The sequence below is a fragment of the Rhinolophus sinicus genome, chromosome 5 (genome assembly GCF_057876585.1).
Source record: "Rhinolophus sinicus isolate RSI-liver-muscle chromosome 5, RSI-T2T, whole genome shotgun sequence".
Taxonomy (NCBI): domain Eukaryota; kingdom Metazoa; phylum Chordata; class Mammalia; order Chiroptera; family Rhinolophidae; genus Rhinolophus; species Rhinolophus sinicus.
The window spans coordinates 45,289,068-45,313,852 of NC_142505.1; the positions used below are offsets into that span (position 1 = coordinate 45,289,068).

The window sequence follows — 24,785 nt, forward strand, 5'->3', positions numbered from 1 at the left end:
GATTAACTGACCTTGGTTTAGGACACACTGTTGCTTTACAAATGAAATTGATGTTTGGGGCCTTAAAGACAACATCGATCCTTAATGCCAGTTTCTAAGAAAACGCATGTAGCAATCGGAAAACCACCAAATTGACTATTTATGTTTTTACCAAATTAGAAGGTATAATCATTTAAAACAATTACTAAGGATCCATTTCTAATGGTAATTTTGAAGTTCATGTGCCCTTTGAAATAAAAATAGTGTAGATATCCATGGTCCATAAAAGAAAGGAAATTGGCATAAAACTGTGCTTTACACCTGGGGTTAGCTCATTAAAACAGACATTAATTAGACAAGTGCAGATGTAGCATTGAATGTCAGTTTTAAGAGTTGTACACAAACACTACAACATAGTTATGAAACCTGCGACATCAAGGTCAAAACTTGCCTTCTCAGGGCAGTTTTTGTGACCTTAGAGGTTCAATCTGAAAGAATATTACTCCACTTGCTGTGGCTGTTGCTTTGGCCTTTTCTTATTAGTAGTAAATAGTTACTTATTAGATATTTGCTGTGTACATACTCTGTTCTAGGTAAGGCTAGGAGCAGTTGGTATGTGAAGTATTGTACACCATTCATTCCACACACATTTTCTGAGAACACAGTGTTTGCTAGGCCCTAGGCTACAGGCACAGGGAGAAAGGTGACTGGGTCCCTCTCCTCCCGGGCTGCTTCCCCCGTGTCGGCCCCTGAAACTAAGTGCCTTAAAAAACCAATACTTCAGCCTCACAGAACTGCTTTCTCAAGCTAGGACACATCATATTCTTTTGTACTCCAGGTTCTTTGTGCAAACTTATTTCCTGTGTTTAGTGGCTTTTCTTTATGGCTGTCTGCAGTCCTTCATCTTTTAAGGCCACCTCAATACCTCTTACTGTGTTTCCCTGAAAATAATACCTAGCCAGACAATCAGCTCTAATGCATCTTTTGGAGCAAAAATTAATACAAGACCCGGTCTTATTTTACTATGATATAAGACTGGGTCTTTATAATACAATATAATATAATAATATAATATAATAATATATAATACTGGGTCTTATGTAAGACCCGGTCTCATATGAGTTTTTGCTCCAAAAGACACATTAGAGCTGATGGTCCGGCTAGGTCTTATTTTCGGAGAAACACAGTAGGTGATGCTCTTCACACACAGCTCACTAGCACTTGGTACAGACCTCTCCTAAGAGTCCCTGTCACTCTGAATTATAATTGTTTAGCTTCAAGTCTTCCATCAGATCTGGGCTCCCTGAGGGTATTGTCCACTCCTGCCTCTAATTCCTAGTCAGTTCAGGCTGACCTGGACAAGCAATGCTCGCCAAATGTTTCTTTGATTGACCCAATTAAGAATATTCTTACAGTTAATAAATCCTGGCTGGATAGTGTGGTGACATGCTTACATATAAAAACTTCACATGGTTTTCATGACTTCGGGGCATAGTGTGCATGTTTCTTTTATGCTAAGAATGAGTAGAAATCCCAGCCATGGGAAATTTCATCCCATTCTTTAAGTTAAATTGCAGTGGCAGGACAGAGATGGCAAATATTAATTGGCTTTGGAGGAGGCTGAAATATCAGACCCCGATGAGAGAAATTATGGTATTTCAGAGCGCTCATGCAGAAAGAAATATGCCAAAAAGATTTATAGCTGCATTTATTTCTGAGGTGACTTCATGTCAGAGGTCAGGTAACATATTCTTTGCTGTGCTATACTTACAGAGTGTTGCAAAATGGATTTTAAATTGAGGGAGTCTCTAGTTAACAAAGAGATATCACATTGAATGTTAAAGCAGAGTGAGAGTCTCAACATGATATGAACAGTTGGATTATACAGTTCCCAACACTTAAAAATGTGAAATGACCCATTATAGTAATTATAGAAAACAAGAGATTATTATTTTATAATACCATTTCATAAAGTAATGAAATTACAATAATATTATAACCAGCGTACTTGCTTGGAAGAATATACCTTGTAAAAAAAAAAAAGACTCAGGGCTTTTAAATGTCCATATTTGCAGAATTAAAACAAAGTTTAGTTTTTTTGTTTTTCATTAGAACACCATCCTGTGGTACGAAAATTTGCCTCCTCACAAAACAGCCTGTTTCCTGACCTGGTGATGATGGCAGATTAATTGTGTTTTTCTTTGTTTGTTTGTTTGTTTGTTTTTCATTATTGCATTTTAAAGTCAATGCCATTGAATTTTATAACACTGCAGAGTTTTAAAATTTATAAACAGTCAGACAAAATATGCCGGCAGTATTGATTCGGTAGATGTTTGGCCCATAGTGTTTGTCGAAGGAGAGTGCAATTAAACAGAGGCAATGTATGGAGTGTGTTTCCAAACCAGGTTAGCTTCTATTCTGCCTGAATTTGAACCTACTTCTTTCAAAAGCAGACAAGCAGATGTTTGATTTGCTTACACAGTGGGCCTTTGTTGGGGCATGGTGGCTGCAATGAAAGCTTCGTTAGCATGGTAGAATGGAAGTTCACTCTTGAGACTACAGATTTTTCTTTACTATTTTTGTCTCCCTGAAAACAACCACATAGAAATGAATCTGAACATATGCCATTAAGTTTCTTTCAATGTTCTCCCAAGTTTTCCAGTTTCATTGTAGCCTGAACAAAGTGATACACTTCTGTCTTTGAATACATTTAACTTAGACTAACTTCCATTCCCATTATTTTTTAACTAGCTCTACAGATGCTTAACATTAATTTGTAAAGGCACCTTTAAGTTGGCAGAAAAGGAGAACACCTAATCGAAATCTTTGAAACAAGACAATCCTAGCAAGAAGTTTATTTCTAAACAACACATTCTAAAAGTATTTTTTAACTGAATGATTCACTTAAAACATTTTTACCTTGTACCCTTTAAACCAAAAGACATCAATTTAGAGTGGAGCTAAAGAGAATTTTTAATGGATTGAGATTAAATCTATCATTTTTACCCAGGGAAAATTTCTTCTCATTTATTCTGAGGCCGTCTCCTGTAAAAGGACTATTAAAGTGATGAGCTGCAGTGTTTTGACAAGCACTTGTACTGCAAAAACTTGAAATCTCACTGGGATACAGTTATATGTTCACTGGGGGAAGAGAATGCCCTATTTAAAAACTAGGACAGATCATGTTGATATGGAAAAAGGAAATAACTATGTGAGCAGCACATCCAAAATTAAGGACTGAGTTACTGGCATCCATCTAAAATCAACAGAAAAATGTAATTATTCTTTGAAAGTACTCTTACAGTGCTAAATGGATTTTTAAAAATGCAAGATTATCTTTTGTATGTTTAGAATATCGTTACAAAAACAAAGATGGAAACAAACATAGCAATAATCTGATAAAACTCCCATATTAGCAACATAGAAAAGAGAGACTAGCCATATTATGAAGCAATATAAGCCCCCCACCATGGTATGACCTCTGTTCTAATCTCAGCTCTAGAGATAGATTTCTCTTTTTAATAAGCTCAATAGGAAGGTTAGAGGAAATCAAAAGGGAACCTTTTATTCAAACCCACCATGTGATTTTAATAACTTTACTCCATGTTTTCTACTGTTTATTTCCCCACAGTTTGGATTGCCTTGACTCTAGCTGAACAAGGATGTTTGCCAAAGCAAGTGTTGTTTTCCACTATGTTGTAATATCACTTAGGCTGAAACACAGAGATAATAATACTAATATTCTTTCATAGTATATATCCAGTAGCGAGAGTCCAGCATAATATGGAAATATCAAGGGTGAATAAGTTATTATTCTTACAGCAGACCATTCCATGTCTAGTTCACACATCACACCCTTCACTGTTTCTTTTAAGCTATTAGTTTGAATACCCTTGGTATTCATTGGTAATTCTTGCATTTGACTAATATTGAAATTCATCTTTAGACTCTTGTGGTCTTTCATTGAACCGTTCCCTGTCCTGTGAAATGACTAAAGTTGGTTCAGTGTTTCTCTAAGGCAGAACTATGAGCTACAAATCATTAACACATTATCACACCCAACCAGCAAACGCTTTCTATTTCTTTGTTGCAAAGAAGGAATCAAGGCCATTTGGGGTTTAAGATGGTAGGAACAGTCATTGTTTTTCGAATGAATACATTTCTGAGAAGGTATACATTTCTTTGAATGTATTTAATAATTAAAAAAACTAGAACAAACATTTTTACTAGGCTTACAAAACACCCCACTTCCCTCCCTGTAAGTTTTCCACATTGTCTTCTAAAACCAGAGTGTGAAAACATACATTTGGAAATAATCTCTTACCATTGGTAGTTTTAAAAAAGAGCATGTATCAGAATGACCAGCACCAATTCTGCCACTATTGGCTACTTTTTCAGAAAAGACAAATGCTCACACGCTCATACATAGGTTCCTCAGAAAATACACCAGGCACGTGACTTAGAGCAGCTCCCTGCCCTACACTCAGCTAACTGATCGTCTTTGAAAACACGTTTCTTCATACAAATAGATTTACAGTAATCATGCACAATTTTCATAGAAACATTTCTAATTCTCAGCAGAGACAAGAGCACACACATAAATAAAAATTAGATTGTTTCTTACCTTTTAGAAAGCAGGTAAAAGCTATACTGTTGGTGGGATAGTGTACCAAGTAACAGACTTTTGTACACTCTTTCTTACCGGTGGTATACAGTCTACAGGAAAAGTAAATATATAGGTATGTATAAAATAAGTGTTCACACAAGATTCCTTTTTATTCATTCATTTATTTTTCCTTTTGGAGAAGAGGCTGTGTTAGAGACCATAGGCATCATGCCCACTCATTTCGTGGGTTCAATCGCCTTTGGTAGACCAGTTCACCACAATTCAGGTACCTCTGAACATGGGAGTACTGGTGTCTCTTGGTTTAAGGCTGTTTGGTTTTACTTGCTTGAGCTGGAACAGTTGAGGGAACCAGCCCCCAAGTAATTTATCTATCGGGTCAGAGCACTTTTTTCTTCCTGTTGCCATCCTTTTTTATTTTTTATTTTTTCCCCTCCCTCAGCCTACTCCAGGCACGCTGACTGACCTGTGTGGTTAGTCCAGAAGGATGAAACAAATAACAGAATGCTGAGAATGCTAGGGATCCAACAAATGAAGCAGCAGCACAAAAACAAAACAAAACCCATAGCAAATCAACACAGCACAGGCATGTGTTCCAGAATTTTCTCGGCATTGTTACTTATGTAGACTTTGGTGCACACATCCATTTTCCAGCAGTTTGAGTTTTGTATATGTGTTTGTTGAAATCAAATATCTACTTATATTGACAGTTCAACTATATTATGTGATAATTGCCTTGAGAACAGCACAGGTTACTTATATATTTTCCTTACAGTACATACAAAAATGATAGTAAAAAAAAGCATCTGAATACAAACTTATATTTAAAATATTGTAGACTTTATATTGTACATGCAAATTATCATTCTTCTAAAAGGTGCATCACCATAAATATGCTCATCGACTTAAACTAGTCTTTTACATAGTGTCTCTCTGGCCTCTATTTCAGGGTCAGTTAAAAAGTCATACATCCCCACATCTAAGAAGGGAGCGTGTTCCAAGCTGTCCACCTGCCTGACATTTCTAGTTGCTACTGACCTTCTAGAGAACTTCAGTGTTGCTTTGAACTGCCCAGGAGGTATTAGCATAGAAAACGGGTGGTAGTTAGGACAAAAGTAGCTCAGGGCTGCTCATCACTATGCACTGACATGCTTTACGAGGAGAGCATCTGACCAGAGGATAATTCACAGAGCATCTTCTGGTTCTGACCAGTCCAGGAAGGCAACAGGTCTTACCCACTCATCTCAATGAAGCCATGCTGCCTCAGTTAATGTGATCCATCCAACTAGAAAAGGATCCTGGTGGCCATTGAGAAGCTAAGACCCAAGCATTACCAAGTCCTCTTGCTGATCTAGCACCTACACGTTTGCCACCAACATACACCTGCCAAGTCAGCAAGAGAATGGTGCCCAGCAACATGCCAAATGCAGGATGCAGATCCAAGAACCAGAGCTCGCGGTGCCCTTCCTCTTGGGAAGGAATGTTCAGAAGACATCAGCGTAGCTGGGTATAAGCTATCCAAATTCAGTTAGGCGCTAGCCTGACCTACAGACATCTTGTTTGCATAAATGAAATTCCAATATGTAGCTGAGCTACACCTCTATGCCCCCTGCCTTTCTGGGTGGAAACCAACAAGCATCCACCCAGCTCTGAACATCTGATATGTCAGTAGTGCCCACATACTTTGTGTTTATTCCATAAAGAAAGAAGTTTTTCTTTCAAACAATGGCATTTTAACAAAAGAAGTCACCTAAGAGGAAAGCTGAATTTGTTGGGGGCGAAAATCAGGCTGTGCTGGGGCAATTTTCATTTCAGCCTATGTTAAGCCAACAGATAAATTTGCTTTGTGTAGACACGTAGCTGCAGCGTGACGTCGGATGAGTAGAAGCGCGTGGGCCAGAGGGCAAGCTGCTGTGATGGAGCAGAGCTGGTAAAAATGAAAACACTGAAGATTGAAATACATGGAGACTCAGTGTGCAGAGCAACAACGGATAAGGGGGAGGGCGAGATTCTGTTTCATTATTTACTTTGTAGCTCATAGTATAAACTCGACTTCACCTCGGTTTCCGTCAGAGAATAGTACAGAATTCCCCATTTGGAAAGACAAGTTCCTGCTCCAAGTGCCTGGTCTGAGCTTTTGTTTGTTTCTTTTTAACCAGACAGCTTAATTTGAGGAAAGAATTCCTTTGTCTCTTCTACCAAAGTGCAGAAATTTGAGATAATTTGAGCTATATTTGGCATTAAATAAAATAGACTAAAAATGTTCCCTTCTACCAGTATAGTCTTGTCTATTTTCATTGAATTTTTCACTACTGCTTTTTCCCTTCACACATACATGTTTACGTTGCTAAAGACTGGTTTTCCAAGTATAATTGCTATCTATGATATCACTCTTTCCTTAGTAGTGGCTCCTTTTGGGTCATTTAAAATAACTATTTGTTTGTGTTTTGGTCTCATGTTAAATGTGTCATTTCTTTAAGTTGATTTTGTCTCAGCTCAGCATCACTGCTAAAACTTTGGGAGGTGTTGCCAATCGGGTCTCAGATTGTGTCTCCTAGCATGAAATCCTTACCTACTAAGAAATATTAATTTCTAGAGCTGTGCTGTCTGATCCAGTAGCCATAGCCACAGATAATTTTAAGTTATTTCAAATTAAGTAAAGTGAAAAGTGTATTTTCTTATTAAGTAGCCATATTTTAAGTGCTGAATAGCCACATGTGGCTAAAACATTTCCATCATTGCAGAAAGTCCTTCTGGATAGGTGTTGTGTGGAGAAGGTCCTTAGACTTATGAGCGCTGGGACATCAGAAACCCCAATGTTTGGAGGTACATGAATCTCCTCCTATGGTTTAGCAAATATCTAGTCAATTCTTTACAGTGTTTTAGGGAGTGTCTACACAAATTCAAAAGAACTAAAACAATTTTTTCAAAATATTTTGGATTGATGATGAGACAAAGGCTCTGTGATTTCATTTTTTTTCCCTGCACTATTTATCTTTGTGTAGACACCAAAACAATAATAATGACAAAACTCAACAAAACTTTTTCAAGATTAAGATACCCAATAAATTCCAAATGCAATGATTATTTGATCGATACGGGTAATACGATACTTGGATTTCTGAGTTAGTAGGATGAGGCCTCTACCTGGGCAGCTTCTTTGAGCTCAGGTGACTCCTCACTTAGACAACACTGCAAGTCATAATACGTTTCATAGCACATTTAATTAAAGAGTCTGCCATGACACATCATTATAGTCTTTATACACAAGCTGCATTACCAACTGAGGAAGACAAAAGATTAAATATTTTGTTGGAATTATGACATGCCACTCATATTCTAAGACATAGCAGCAAAGAGAAACAAACATGTGTTTGGAAGCCAGACCTGGGTTTCAGTCCAACATCTGCTGCTCACTCGATGTGTGACTTTGCTAACTTCACATAATCTTGACAATCCTAGTTTTCTTCAGTAAAATGAGAATGATAACCCAATTCTACAGAGTTATTATTGTGAGGAGTGAGAGAGATAGTCTACACACAACGTTCTGCGTTACGCCCATTTCAAAGAGTAATTGATATTATTATTAGTGGTAGTAGTAGTTGTTTTAGTATTAGTGTTGCTATTAGAATTTTAATAACCATTATCATACCCCAGACAGCCTCAAGAAGGATAGAACCTAATCATTAAAAATTAACAACAATAGAAATGTTGTTTACAGCTAATGATTTTTAAGTAGTATAGTACTGAATTGTCCAAATTAAAAACTTCCAATTTGGCTATATTTTTTTCAATCCATATAGATTTTTGACAATATTTTCTGCTAATTGATTTTGGGTATCTCTACTTAAGTGTGTGTGTGTGTGTGTGTGTGTGTGTGTGTGTGTGTTTGTGTGTGTGCAGATATAAATGGAAAACTGTTATTGGAGTTTCTCCAGGATAAGGGTTTTGTGAAATGCAAATCTGAAAAGGGGTTCTAGGATAAAACTCTACAGAAGTACAAATATGCAGGTATATTTATCAGTACAAGTATACATATAAATAGATACCTAAATACGTTCATAGAAATGTATTTTTTGTGAATCTGTTCCATCTACTTCCTGGTGTTCAGTATGCCTTTTACTGTACCACCACACCCACATCACCAAACAGGCTGAAATGTACTTTTAGGCAAAGTTTTTTGCTTCTCAGAAATAGAAGGACATTAATGCTTAGTTGACCTACTATTTTCTACATGCATTTTTTATGACACTTATGACATAGATATATCTCCATACTATACTTGGAAATGCAGAGTTTTAGGAAAGCTCAGTGATTCTCAAAGTCACACAGCTGGTAATGGAGTGGCTTGGATTTGAACCCAGGTCTGCCTGAACCTGAAGCCCCTTCCGACATCACATTGAAAACCATAGCAATCCGCCATCCACTTCCCCTCCTCTCAATTGATCATTTGCTCTGAAATCACAAGGACAAGCTGGTACATACATTCTGGTTCCCCCTTATCTTGGGGTGATCCTCCTCCTTCCTCTCGTCTTGTCCCAGAATCTCTTCTATTGAAAAGTCAAAGTGAAACCTACCGTGTTGTTAATGAGCCTTTGATACCTGCCCATGTATTCTCAAAGTGCTTCACAGTATTTGCTCAACGAATTATTTAGAAATGGAGATGGGCCAAGTTCAAGAATCTCTGCATAGTATTTGTCAGAATCAAAACCCATTGCCTCCTGGTTTTTTAAGACCTCTCTCTTACTTGCAGAGCATAAAGGATTACCTCAGAGTATTTAAAATAGGAACTCTTTTCACTTGGCAATAAGCCTTTGTGTTGAATGACTGAATGGATAACCTAAACTCCCCTCCACTTTAAAAACAGGAAATATCATGAACAGCTGAATCTGCCTCATTCTATTTGAAACTGGTCAAACTATTTCTGGAAAACAAATTCTGGAAGTCTTATTTTTAATCTGAAATTACTCTTACCACCATAGTGTTAATAAAATTAGTAATTGGAAATTCTATCCATTTTTAATGTCTGGATAATTTTCTAATGCCCATCTTCTTCAGGGTCATTTGCAGAGGTGAGCAGAGGATACTCCGGGGTTGCAGATATGCCATGTAGCATATCAAATCTGACATTTAATCCTTAATCCCACCTGTAATATTTACTCTTACATGGAATGAAGGGCTCTTCTACAGTGGCGTGGTAGATGTCTTTCCTGCATGGGGATGCCATTAGCAAGGTACTGTCTGAGCCTGTGTACTTGGATAAAAGTTTGCCAATGGGTCTTTGTTTCTAGGAGACTTACTTAGTAAAGAGTCACAACTTTCTCCACACTCATGTTCCAGTAGAAAGAAGTTATGCTTCCAAAATTCTTAAATATTCCAATTCCATTCCTACTGCTAGAGTTCAATCAGGTGTTGACGTTTCTTTAACAGGAAGTAGTTTCCCTAACAGGAAGGGAACAGCAAAGGTGGCCCACAACCTGACAGCTGTGTTATTGTCAATCTGAGGGTTTGGTACCAAAGGTCAAGTAGCAAGGGGTGGGGGAGGTTTCACACATCTGAAGCAACACCTCTAAAAGCTTCTTTCCACGGGAGAAAAAAGAAAATGGTGGGAAGAATAAGTCAAAACTCTTAAAAGCAAAAGTTCGCATTCATCAAGGCAACCCAATCAATAAGACAAGAATGGTGACAGTATTTCTTCAAAGAAAGGCAAACACACCACGCTTTCTAGAGCTTCCTGCTGCAGGGCTGGGAGATGAAAGGAAAGGAAGGTTACTTACTGTTTGGGTCTACGTTCTCACAGAGTTCTGTCTTTGCCTCACCGTTGGGTCTGTCACTAGGTTTGTGTGACAGCCGTGATGACATGGTGGCTGCTGTGACTACTGCCTTGAAGCTTCGCTTCCGTTTCTGGACATTGAGTTCAGGGTGGAAAATGATGATGTACACTTTCGGCATGTATAGCATCCCCAGCGCCACCGATGCACTTAGGTTCATGGAGATGGTGAGCGTGGTAGTTTGTATGTAGAGCTAGGAGACACAACGCACAAGACACTATTACAAATAAAATGACCGCAGAGGGAGTCAACACCTAATGTGATCTGAAGAATGACTCTGGCTAGGAGAGAAAGCAAAGCAATCCCCAAGGCCTTCTGATTAAAAACAAACAAACAAACAAAAACCACTCTGAACATTTATTGGAGAGTGTATGCATATACTTATTGATGGAATGCCATGGGGAGGGTCCATGTGCATGTTTGCCCTGGGGAAGCGTCCTACATAGAAGTTCAGGGTAGACCTATAATCAAATTGGAAGTTCCTTTAATCAGAATGGGGGTTGAATATGAAGACGTGAAGATCATAGAAATCTGTAATCTGGAGTAAGCGGTAGTTATTTTTTTTATTCCCCCTACCTACACAAAATGATGAACACTGCATGACCTCTTGCTACACAGAGTCTGGCACCTTATTTGAAAAGTCATTATGTCGATATATGTCTCTTTTTGTATCGTTTTTCAAGACGGTTCACCTTCACCATACCTATAAAGTAGTGAGTTCAATTTCACTGGCAAGTCAGCCCTTTTTGCTTAATTCTATTAAAAAAACCAAACAAACAAAACAAACAAACAAAAAAAACACCATAGCAAGGGAAATCTAGTGACGTTGTCCTGTCCTGTCTGTTTGCATTGATGGAGTGCTAGTTGGATGCACAGTCTCCTTCTGACACTGGGTCATTTGTAGTTTGGATGGTGCCATAGCTGTCCTTGTCTCCTTTTGCTTCCTTGAGAAATCAGTAGAGTAACCACTCTTAACACATTATTGCTCAATGTGTTAAATCACTGTCTCGCCTAAATAGGAAAAGATGAAGGTTGAAGGGTGTGGAGAATTGTCATATCAGCGAGGGAAAAGCTACAGACAACTTGCCTTGGTCCAGCTGCATTTACAAAGTGCCCTGTCATGATCCAGCCATGCACCGCGTCCCCATACATTTAAATATGTTTGTGTTTTACATGACTTATAAAGGCTGGATTAAATGTGAGGTGATGGGTGTGATAATGAACTTAATTGTGGTAATTATTTTACAATGTGCTCGTATGTTAAATCATACTGTACACCTTAAAAATCATGTTTTATAACCTAAAATACACATTTTTTTTTTTGTTAATCAAACCTTAATAAGGCTAGAAATAAATAAACAGGTAGGTAGGTAACTACATTTCAATTACATTTTTTAAAAAAAAGTGACTAGATAGTATGGCCTTTTATGTCAATGGAAAGCCTAGTTCCTTGAGAACATATTGGTCATGGTTTTCCGCAATTCTGCCTTAATATTGATCTGAGGATAAATTCCCCATCTTTAATGGATTCTGCAAGACCCCTCGTGGTCTGCCCACTGCTACTTTTTAGACTAGTTTTCCACCAGTTCCTCTCTCCCTCCCTCCCCAGGGCACATCCATACGGGCACTCTTTTAGGTCTTGATGCTGAAATCATTCAACCACAGAAACTTCATACATTCACACATGTGTTTTTTCTTTATTCTTGTTTTCCTCTGTTTGGATGATTCCTCCTCTGCTTCTTAGAACATCCATCCAGGCTGCCTCAAGTGTAGGCCAGCTCCTTAACTTAAATGCCCTCCAAAAAAAAAAAAAAAAAAAGACTGTTTTCTTTAGATCGTTGGTCCCATTTATAATCATACACCCACTACCCTGATCATCTGACCGTCTGTCTCCCCGACTAGGCCCTAGATTCCACAAAGGCAGGGACCTGTCTGTAGTGCATCTTTGTGTCTACAGCTCTGGCAAACAGTAGGCACTTAATGAACGTGTGATGAATGAACTCATGTGTTTGTATAATGGATGTAGTTTCCTACCTATGACTCAGTGGTCAAACAGCCTTTCTCCAAATATCCTATAAGCATTTCCATCAGACCTATTGTCTGCCTGGCCATTTCTTATCTCATTCCTTCAAACCAAGGCCCCAGAGAAACAATTAAAAGAGACTTTGCCATCTCATCTGGAAGGAATGCAGTTTCCAGCAAACATTAATTTGAATGTGTATGTCTCTGAATGGTTTAAAGGAGCAGCCAGCTGCTAACTATAAAATACATAATATAAACTTGAAAGACAAACCAATATTGAATTAATGATCCTTTCGGTTGAGAATTAGACCACATTTTCAAAGCTCATCTTTTCCTATTAGAATACCATTAGACTTTCAATTCATTCTACCCTGCCTGCCTCTATTTTCAAGAAAGGCCTACCACGGCCACAGGCCTCTGTGAATCTAGGCAATGTCACTTCCTTCCCTCATGACCACTGTTGCCACCCAACTAATGAGAGCTTTGCCAACCGTGGATTAGCCAGTCCCAGAAAGAAAGAGGTATAACCTAACACCTGGGTTCTTAGGTCTGTTTCTGTTCCTCTGCTCATAAGCAAATTGGGCAGTCGAAGAAATCATTCACAGTTTACTTTGGTTTTATTTATGATTTATATATAACTGCAGATTATATACCCTGTTTCCCTGAAAATAAGACCTAGCCAGACAACCAGCTCTAATGCAGCTTTTGGAGCAAGAAATTAATATAAGACCTGGTATTATATTATATAAATTGTATTATATTTTATATATTATATAAGACCGGGTCTTATATTATAGTAAAATAAGTAATATAGTAAAATAATGTGTCCGAAAGACACATTAGAGCTGATTGTCCGGCTAGCTCTTATTTTCAGGGAGACACGGTATGTATATATGCTTATGTATATATGTGTATGTATGCGTGTGCATACATTTCTTAACAAAGTTTGCTTAGTGACTTACGACTCCAAAAGCCATGATGTTTATTTTACGGAGTGTTACATTTCATTATTCTCAAACGAGAACCAACTGAGACTTTGATATTTTGTTTTGAAAATTTTGCAATCTCTGGTGACACTTCAGAAGTATGTGGAAACCAACATGAATTACATTGATCAAAGTCCTACTCCCCCAAATCCTCTTTACATAGCATACTGGTTAAAATTGAGGAATTGAGAGCTAGTCTCTCTAAGTTCAATTGCCATTTACCAGTTCCATGATCCTGGACAAACTATTTCAGCTCTCTGTGCCTCAGCTTCTGCATCTGTGAAAAGGGATGATCGTGTTTGTACCTACCTCGTAATGTTGTCTTGATGATTAAATGAATTGGTATTTGTAAAGAGCTTAGCATAGAACGGAGCATATAGTAAGTACAGTAAGTCCTCAATGTCATTGATAGGTTCTGTGACTAATTGAAATGAAATATAGTGGAACCAATTTTACCATAGGCTAACTGATATAAACAGGAATTAAGTTCCTATGGCATTTCATGTTATAACAAAATGATGTTGAATGAAACACCGTTATATTGCATTGTAAAATAAGTACTGTAAAATAAGTATACAGATATAAAGATGTGAAGGCTCTGGCCTACAGGGATCCCAGAGGGATTGGTCCACAGGGATCCGACCCCACTAAGCCCCAGGAGGGGAATTAGGTCCCTGGTTTTTTTGCTCTCCAGTGGGAGGCTCGCCTTTGGGCTCTGAGTTGTCACCCCAGCATCTCCTTTAGCACATACTTTTAGCAAATTGCAGCATATTTATTTTTAAACTCCTAGCTATTGTGAAATGCATCACCCTGTTTAATCTTGGGTATTTCACACCATTTTATTTTAGCTTATAATTTCTCTAGGATGTAAAGGTGTTGGTGATCATTACTGGTCCCTTTCATCAAAGAACAGGAGTCTTACATATATAGTTGTGACGAGATCAAGCCTCTTCCCAGCGCTGGCCTTCAGCTGAGCCTCATCCCATTCTAGTAGCTGTCACCCCAGGGAGAGGAGTCTCCTCTCCTTGGTCATCCCCAATGGCTCAGGCCCATGGGAAGGATGCAGACAGCCTTGTAATTTCTGTGTGTTTGCATAATTAAGCCTTAATTTTATCATCAACCTAAATGAATTTCCAGAATCCAGTTTCTGCTGCTTGGTTGAATGTGGCTTTTCTAATACCTGCCATGTATAATCCAGCTTATATATAAAAAGAGCATTTGGGGAAGGGATACAGAGTCAACTCAACAAAGAGCTTTGCACAATATTCTAGAACAGTAGCTTTCTTAAAGTCTGATGCATAGAATCCTTGGCTATACATATTTTCTCTGTCTCTCAGTTTTCTTATTAAATGAAGATAATAATAGTTCCTACCTCATATGGTAATTCTGAAGATCTAATTAATATATAAAAAGTGCTTAGCAGAATGCCTGGGAAGTAAGTACCTATGAAATGTTAGCTACTAATATTTATATTCTGCCTAATATTATATTAGGTTGTTGGATGTAGATCTCCAGGCAAGTCTTCCTCTATAACTATTTTCATATATTTTAAACTTTTTACATACGTCTTATTGATTAACTAAGCTATAGTGTCTGAAAGGCCATGCCTATTCATGTCTTGTCTGATTGAAATGTACCAGCATGTATATACTATTAGAGTCCATACACAGGTACATACTTAATTCAATGCCAGGCAAAGCCCAGCTGAATCTGTTCCATGTATTTTCTCATCTTGGCCCAAAAGTTCATTGTCAGATAAAATGTGAATTCATATCATGAGATTCCATTGTTGCTTTGTAAGTAGGTATAGCACTTAGGGTTAGTGGAGGTCTACTTGTCTAATTCTTTGTAAATTTCAGAATTGGTTTACTTGAAGATTATTTTGAAACATTTCAAGGAAAGCCATTAATAGTTGTAATAGTGACCAGTTTTAAACTTTGCAAATCAGAGTATTCTTAATACTGTCCAAAGAATACAATGAAAAAGTAAAAAAAAAAAAAAAAATATATATTCACGAGGCACATAGATAGATGTAAAACTAGAACTATCAGGAAAAACCCAATTTCAGATTTGGGGGTTCATCAAAATAGTCTCATCATTAGTAATGACGTCTTTAATAAGAAGTATATACTAAAAAATGAACTAACAATATACATATACTAATGAATCACCTTTATCTATATAAAAATTCAATTAGAAAAAGAATTCTGGAGTTATTTTGTGGCATCAAACCATTGATATAAGGGATAATTAACTCATGATCACGTGCAGGAAGTTTATTGTTAGTTGTATGTTCAGGTAGGCTATGTAAACGACACCATACTTTCCCACTATTCGTGCATTCATCCATTTAGCCATTCATCATATTTAATGAGATACTACAAGTGCCTTCACTGGCCCAGGCTTCGTGCACACCATTGTAAAAATGGCATGATCTGAATGCAACAAATGAACAAAGCAAATAAACAAAAACTCATAGACACAGACAACAGTTCAGTGGTTACCAGAGGGTAAGGGGGGAGGAGGGATGATAGAAGAGGGAATAGGGGATCAAATACATGGTGATGGAAAGAGAACTGACTCTGGATGGTGAACACACAATGCAATATATAGATGATGTGTTATAGAAATATACACTTGAAAACTATAATTTTACAAACCAATGTCACCCCAATAAATTTAATATTTTTTTTAAATGCAAATCCATCCCAAAAAGATTGGTACATTATATTTGAACAATCTGAGTGTAACACAAAGTTCATGTTTGTAAACATGTGATTTCTTCCACAAGAAACACTAGATGAGTACAGTAAACTTTACCTTGCTGAACCAAGCTGTGTGGGAACACACAAAATGCACACTCACGCCCAGGCCTCAAACATCTGCCAGCTTCCCTCTTCTTCAATTTCACAATGAATCAGAAGTAAGCAGCAATACTTTTGGCATCTGCTTCCATGAGCAAACTTCTGGTCTTTTTTTTAAGGTATGAGTGCCACATTTTTTTGTGTGTGTGATATGTATACATTTTTACCCATTTAACATGTATAAACCATGCCACCATTTTATTAGATTCCTACACCTTTTTTTTTTTAAATGTCACTGTTGCTGTTTTTGAGTATTGTGTCCCTAACCCAATTTTTCCCATAAGGCCTGTGTTTATTGTACAATATTGCATAGCATAGTGATTCTTAAAAACACACGCCAACATTATAGCATAATAAACATGATATCTGCCACAAAGTATATACTGATTAAATTCTGGTTGAACAAAGAGTTCTACACTTGAAGCAAGAATTAGGAATGATAAATATCCTTGGCATTCAGCATTGTTTCTTAAAAAGCCATTATTTGTAGTCATCTGTTGTTTTTGTTGTTGCCAGCTATTATTAGTGTGCCTCTGTTTCCTCATTTCTAGAGTGGACACAATAACAGTATTAGAAGGTTGTTGTCGGGATCGAGTGGGCTGACCATTGCAAAATACACCGAAAAGTGCCCAGCATTTAGCAACCACTCAATCAGGCATGTTAGTGTCATTTATTTATTTATGGGCTAGATCATAAAATAATTTGTTTTTATGCTGTTGGTTTTCATACAATCTTAATACATTTTAAAATGATAATCTTTTTCTTATGGAATCCACTAACAGCCTGTTTTAGGACACAGCATCTCTTTAAGTTTTCTTCTATTTTGTTCGAAAGCTGTGCTCAAAACTTTATTTTATGTCATTAACTATTCTATGAGAACTAACAAAGTTTGTGTGTTCCCAAGTGACAGTTGAGAATTGGGACAAGAAGGCTTGAATGCAATGTTTCGGTGGGGTGGGAGATGTTTCATAATTCTCATGACATCCCAAAATCTGTATAATAAAAATGAAGAATTGTCTGATGCCCTCACAGTAAAGAGGAAAAATACATTATTATTTGACAAGTGTGTTGAAGATTCACACGACTAAATTGAAATGAAGGTTCCTGGCAGTGATGACCGATGTTTTCTACCCACCCCACCTGTACCCTTTGCTTCCTAATTAGAGTAACCATAGTTTGAGAAACAAATAATGATACATGGCTGGGAATGGGATAGGATGTGTGCAACTGGGACTTTCTCGGTCATCCAGAGGGGCAACAAACTGAAGACTTTTGCTTAGTTATAATATAATGCATGATGATAAAAGAATTCAGCAAGCTGATGGGAATAAAAACAACAACACATTAGTTTTTCAGGGGAGGGAGATGCATATCTTCTAGAAGGATGATGCAATGAAAACAAGATTTTTATTGTTAGTACTGATTTCAGATCTTGGTTTTGGATTGTTGGTTGGTGACTTTGGGCAAGCTACTTCACCTCTGACAAGTGGTAAAGTCAAAATTCAAACCCTAACAATTTGTTATTCAAGTGTTTGATATAAAAACCCTACTTCATTCTATGACTACCATGGAGACCTCACCATTTTGAAAATTAAGGGAAATCATGTGTGAAAAGTAGTTAGCACAGTGGCTGGTATATGGTGGGTGCTTAGGAAATCCAAGTGTCTTTATCAAAATAGATGGTCCCATCTTCTGCAGATAATTTTCATGCTATTCTGTTTAGACCTGCTATCTTTGAACAAGTGGTAGATAGATAGATATAATAGATATTAGGCTGGTGCAAAAGTGATTGCGGTTTTTGCAATTTTTAACCTTTTAAACCACAATTACTTTTGCACCAACCTAATAGATTCATAGATATAAACAGACAGACAGACAGACAGACACACACACACACACCCCAAATAGTATGGGACATACTCTGTGGATAGATGTCTGCCATAAAAATAGAGATAATGAAGAAAACTAGATGATTATTTACAAAACTAGTTACACTGTTTTGTTTTTCTCATTTAGTATCTCCTGGCAGACATGATATTAAGTCTGCACACAATTAGCTTATTTATTTGGATGGAGCTAAGGTAAGTGCTCCAGGTGAATGCAAGTCAGTGTCTGAAGCATGAGTGACTATGTCATGTTTGGAAGCATCTACATCTCAGTTCTTTGCTCTCCTGACCAGAGTCTGATGCTGGGTCTATGCCCACATCGTGTCATCAGAGATGCTAAGATTCCAACTGACCACATCCTGGGGACGTTCAGGGTTCCCTCCCCATGGTACCCTGATGAGCTGCAGCCCATCTGATAGGCAGTTGCTCCAGACAAGTCACTTCTGATTTTTCTGGGCACTTACAATCCCAGCCTACACATTCTACCTCCATCTCAGAATTCCCTCCACCAGCCCTCTGACCCCTCAATTTTGATGTCAAGGTTTGTCCTCCCCTCCAACTGAAAGGTAGGAGCTTTATTCTTTTACATATCCAACTTCTGGCACTATTTGTTCTGTTGTGTTCATCTCAAAGATTATTTACCATTCCTGCTGGTTTGAGAGCCCCACAACTTTTAGGTCTCTACCTTGCAGTGATTTAACATACAAAGGCAAAGCATTTTCCCCACAGTCAGCCTGGAGAGACACACTTCTGCCAGATTCTACTGGCTCTCTTTGAATCCTCGGCCATACTCATCAAGACTGCACCTGACAGTCTTGCTGTAGGAGGCCATCTCAGATTCTGTCGTGTACAGTGAAAATGCTGGCTTGTGCCTCCCTGGGGAATATATCAGGCCATGTGCAATGATCTTCTGTATTACTCTGCAAGTAAACCACTGGATTAAAAAAAAAAAAAAAGTTGGAACTTACTCTGTTTTTAAAGTTGTCACTTGACATATTCCATTTACATAAGAGCAAAGCTGTCTAATGTTGCCAACTTTTAAAGTCGTCTTTATAGTTCAAGTCGACATAAAAAGACAATAATCAAATGAAAATATTGATGTCAAACTCATGGCTAAAAGGAGAGAATGTTGGCATCTCTTGGGCATATTCAATGTGTTTTAATTTGGGCTTATAAATTGTTTATTGAAACTGGACCCCAGAGTGTCATTGACTAGAAGTCAATGTCAGACGTTTATAAAAAGAAAATGTGTTCTTAGCTTTCAAAACCATTGACAACGGCTTTCAGATGAACTTTGACAGGTTTTGATTATCACAATCATCCAACATTCTCTCTCCTCCTATTAGCTTGGCTGTTATTTTTCCTGATCTTTCTCTGTTCCTTTTATCCTACGTCTTTCCTATCTTGCCGCTGAGCTATGGTAGCACCCTCCCTACCCTTCAAATATTCCTTTCCCTGCTTTAGCTCCTACTTGTCCCTGTACCATCTTTGCTTCCCTGCTTTTCTATTGCCACTAGTGAAGCCATATGTGTGTGGATAGAGGCAGTGCCCTAACCTCTGCCCTGACCGCACAGTGTGCTGTTGCACCCATTCGTCAATGTGCCACGTGGTACCCTTGGCTGAAGGGCAACGCACATCAATGGCTGGAAAGTGGGCTAGCTGAACTGCCCACCCAGGGGTAACTGTGTGCTCTGACTCCCCATCAAGACCCTCAGCTGTGTAAAGGTTTATGCCCCAAAGGAGAAAATCATTGCAATGAGACTTTCCAGAAAATTGTAGACAAAGAGTTGTTCAGCCAATGCCCCTCAATAGAATAATGACGAGTCTGAGGTTGAGTGGGGCAATCACACCCATCCTGTCAAGCAAGATAAAGAGAGGGAGTGAGGCTGGCCACGGAGTCGGCGCTGAGTGGTTCACGGTTTTGTATTCATCATAAGAAATGATCTTCTTTTTATTTTGCATCCTAGGTCTTGGGTCAGGGCTCTTTAATGTACCATTTCCTACCCACTTACTCTCGAGGGCCTTTAGCCTAGCTTCCATTTTATTTCCTCTGAGCCTGCCCTCTAAACCTTCCTAGTCTCTTTGCCATGCTTGAGAGATATTTTCCAGGTCTCATTTCTCTTTAAAACTCAATACTCAGGACAAGAGCACTGGGGGTTCCAGCCGCCTTGCTGCATTAGCTCAGCTTCCCATCTCACTTTGCATGAAGATAAAATCCTTAACATGGTCCAAGGAACTGTGCAGGGTCCTCGGTCTGCCTTCCCTCACCTTCTCTAAGTCCTTTAAATCACAGTGTTTTGTCCATCTGCAAGGCGTTTGCACACCTGTTCCCTCTGCCTTAGATACTCATCTTTACCTGGTTCCCTCCTACCCGTCTGTCACGTTTCAGTCTCACAGACCCTCAAGTGTAAATAAGGCCTATACTCTCTTATTTACTCATAGAACAAAATATTTTCCTTCATTTCATACATCACAATTTATGATTATTCATTCAAGTGTTTATTTAATAAGCATCCCCTCACTAGACTGTCCCCATGAGGGCATGAACCATATCTTTTGATTTACAGTGATAGCTCCCAGAATACAGTAAGGGCTCAGTTCTTAGCAGCTGAATGTTTGAATGAATACAGTCTAGGAAATACATACTCCACTGCGCAGCCAGGAGTAGCATGTATGACAAGCACACTAGAATCACAGCCAGGAATCCTGGCTTTGGATGCAGGCTCTGTCTCTTGCTAACAGCTGTGAGATCTTGTGTACCTCAGATATTCTTTCTAAGTCTGGATATTGATACTTAGACAATGAGGTGACTAATGGCATCTACCTTACAGAGCTCTGGCAAAGAAGACACTACTTGAAGTGGGCCATGCTTCTTCCAATCTAAAGCCCTAGTCAAAATGCTGTGCTGTTTACATTTATGTCTGGGCAACACCTGACAATGTAACCACGTCCAGAGGTGCTTTGCCTCTGAATAATCATAATTTCTTTCCGTTTTTCCAGTTTTTCTTTCCTCTAGCAATTTCATTGGCTTCCCTTCTTTCTCTAGCCCTGTGACCGGGACACTCCCCAGGCCCAGTCATGGCACTCAGAGCTACTAAACAAAGGAGATAAAACACAAAGATAAATTGTTCCGTATAATAGGTACAGACCAGAATATTTTGTGGAAATCAGGAAGGGAGAGACTATTTAGAAGTGATCAAATCAAAGGCAGGGGCCATGTTTAATTTATGTTTGCATCCTTTTGCCCGGCACTTGGAATATGTTCCGTATATGTTGGGTGAGTGAAATGGTCTTCACTCATTTGATAAACCCAACCCACATTCCAAGCCATTTACTCATTATTATCTCAGCATTCCTCACCATCACCATCACCCCCGCACTCCCCACCCTGCCCCAGCCACACTGGCCTCTTCCATGTCCCTGGCATATGCCATGCTCTCTGCTGCCACAGGGTCTTTGCATATGATTTCCCCTTTCCCTGGAATGTTCCCCTACCCCGTCTGCCTTGCTCTATCTAGTCCTCCTTCAGATTTCCACTCACGCACCACTCCTTCAGCCAAGACTTTTCTAACCACGACTAGGTAATACCATCCTGTTGTGAGCTCTCAGAGCAATCATGATGATTCATATTTAAACATCTTGTGTGTCTGTGGTTTGTGTGCCCCCCTAGGAAGCATGTCTGTTTAGCTCACTGTTGTATCCCAGAGGCTGGCACCGTGGGTGGCAAAAACAAGTGCCTTAAATGATACTGCTAAGGAAGGAAGTCTTGGGCACACAGAGACTCCTTTTGCAGCCTGGCTCCATCCCTGCCATTATTCCAGGGAACAGAGTCAGAAGGATTACCTGACTCTGAAGGAGAAAGTGTGATGTTCCCACGGATTTGCGTTCCCTGGAAGGAATACTTCCAGAACCGGCCCAAGGGAGGAATGGACTGTGCTGTCCTGGGGGGATGCCACATGCGTTTCCAAATCCCTCTTTCACCTGTTCAGTTAACATACAGCAGAAGTATCAGAAAGGACTCCTTTAGAGCCTGCAGCAGCAGTGAAAATCAACAGCCCTTTCCCTTTGGAAGGACTGGAACTTTTCTTTCAAAAACCTTGGAACAACACCCAGGTTAGCACCTAACTGTCTCCTCATGGTGGAAAAATGAAATGGTTGCCATGACAACTCAGTGAAGAGTTTAGGCATTTAATTCTTTTTTTTCTTTTTCTTTTTTTTTTTAACAAAAGTCTGCTGACTTTGACTTAACTGACACCATATATGCATTTTGTTTTGCAATTCTGATCCCTCCAGGAATTTTTCAGAATCATCAATAAATATAACTTAAAAAAATCCACCTCTTTAGAAAGTGTGATGGCTCAGGCTAGAGTAATGGCACTGAAGAGGGCAGCAGGGGACAGATGAGAGAGACATTTGGTGGAAATGACAAGTGGATGGATTGGATAGGAAGGAGTCAGGGTAAAAGGGGAACCAAGGGATCATTTAGTGCATTCTATCTCCTTTCATGCAAACCCTAGGATGTTATCCTAAATCATATCAACATGGTACAGATCCGAGTGCGTTTGATCTCTCCTAAAAAAAGGTTTCCATCTCTCCAAGGGTGGACTGGCTAAAAATCTTTGCAAGCAATATAAACTGGTATTAGCACAGATGGATTCTGGGCTTCCTTCTAGCATGCTAGACCCAGAAATTTATACCAGCTTCAGTGAGCCCTAGATCCTAATCCACTCATGGCCACACAGAGCTGGTCCTTCACCACCCCTCACTGTAATGGCTAAGATTCTTCTCTCTCCAGGCCTGCACCTTGCATTTATTCCTATTTGGAATTCCTAACCCACCGATCTTAAAGAGAGAGAGAGAGAGAGAGAGAGAGAGAGAGAGAGAGAGAGAGAGAGATCCACTTTCTTAAAAAGTGCAAAAGAAATCCATAAAATGATAATGAGCATTTGAATAGATTGCTGTCTGTCCACAAAAAATCTGAGATAAAAGTCTATTGTTTCATCTGACTCTTGAAATGAAGCTACATCAAACTTTGATAGAATTCTAAGAAAAATGGATGAGTGAGACTTAAAATATAATTTTAAAGATAAATTCTCTATTCAGTCTTTTTATGGGGAGGAAGATACAACACAAAAGTAAAGTTCTCCATGGTGGACTCAGTGATATCGAAAGAGATTTCAGTCATGTTCACACGTCAGAGTATCCTGCAGAAGAAGGTTCTAGAAGGTTATTCTCATTTACATGCAAGTAGATGTTTATTTAATATAGGGATCATCACCTTTGCCAACCTCTAAAAGCTGCTGAGACAAACAGCCATCTCACATGTCATTGTAAATGGAATTTTCCCTCTAAAACCTGCCCATCCACTAATTTTCTTTTTCTCAGGAACTGTTACTTCCATCTAACTGGTTGCACAAATTAGAACATTAAGGGTTATTCTTTAATACTTGCAGTTTCCTCACTTTACCCTTTACATCCAGTGTGTTATTGATTTAGCTAATATTATCTGTAAAATATCTCTGAAATCTTTTCCCTTCCCTTTCCACAGCCTGCACCCTAGTCTTAAATGTGTTTAACCAGTTAACACACATAGAACAGAGAAGTCGCTACCACGTGTAAGTTCCAAAGGTTTGCCTATTGTTATTATTGTTTATTACTATTATCATTCACTTTCACATTGTTCCTGGGTAGCTGTAGTGGCATCCGAACTGTTTCACACATCCATTCCTTCTAAGCAGTTCTGCACAGAGCAACCAGAATGATCTTTATAAAAATGCAAATTATGCAGTGCCCTGTAAAACATTTTCCCATGACTTCCTATTGCCACGTAGTATCCGGCCTGGCAACATTTCCAACTTCCTAGAGAGTTCCTTTTGAATATGGTACATCTATACTGGCATTCTTGAGTTCTAAGCTCCTATCCAGCAAAGGGTCCTGGCACACACCATTCTCTCTGCCCAGATTTTTTTCTTTTTCTTTTTCTTTCTTTGTTTTCCTGAGTTCTTCACCCAGCTAACCCCTAACTCTACATCTAGGTTCAAACTCCATGCATTTCCTCCGACAGACTTCACATGACCACATGGCTCCAACAACTTGAATTTTCCCCTTTCATGATGCTGTCTCATAGCAGTCTGTTCTTTTCACTCACAGTACATGTTACCATCAGTAATGCTCAACATAGCCAGGGGTTCATTTACCGCAACTCTTAATCTCCTACTAGAATTCAAACTTCAGAGTGACAGGGATACACCACCTATCACAAAGGAGGACTTCACAAAGTATTTTTTGAATGAATGAAAAAGGAAAGTAGTTCTAAAATAAGCATCCTGATGTGTTAAGTTGACTTTCTTTTACAGATGTAAACACATTATGGGTATTTTGTGATTATCAGATTGAGTACACTTAAAGACTATTAAGTTGAAATTCTGAGTTTCCAGAAAGGTCACATGACTTGTACAGGGTCACAGGAATGAGGGACAAAGCTAAGATGTAAGTTAAAAAGTTTTAACTCTAAAGCTCTTTTTACTACTGCACTGAAATTCACATTCAACTAAAAAACCTATTTAATAAAATAATAAATCATAGAACTGTTT

At 38.6% G+C, this 24,785-nt stretch overlaps 1 protein-coding gene across 10 annotated transcripts in view; it reads right to left on the reverse strand.

Moving 5' to 3' along the window:
* GRM7 (glutamate metabotropic receptor 7) overlaps nucleotides 1–24,785 on the reverse strand; it is an 820,225-nt gene that overhangs the window by 47,581 nt on the left and 747,859 nt on the right. For 6 of the 10 annotated variants that reach the window (XR_012489707.2, XR_012489705.2, XR_012489706.2 and 3 more), the window contains exons 9-10: nucleotides 10,381–10,627; nucleotides 4,604–4,695 (exon numbers count right to left, since the gene is read on the reverse strand). The exons of 1 other annotated variant lie outside the window; for it this stretch is intronic. Coding sequence is in view for 4 of the 9 variants with exons in the window: in XM_074313055.2 (XP_074169156.1) it covers nucleotides 4,625–4,695; nucleotides 10,381–10,627 (318 nt within the window). In the remaining 5 variants the exon portion in view is untranslated. Of the gene's footprint in view, nucleotides 1–4,603; nucleotides 4,696–10,380; nucleotides 10,652–24,785 lie in introns of those variants that run through there. 3 more of the 10 variants (XR_016021304.1, XM_074313054.2, XM_074313057.2) reach the window with 2 other exon arrangements.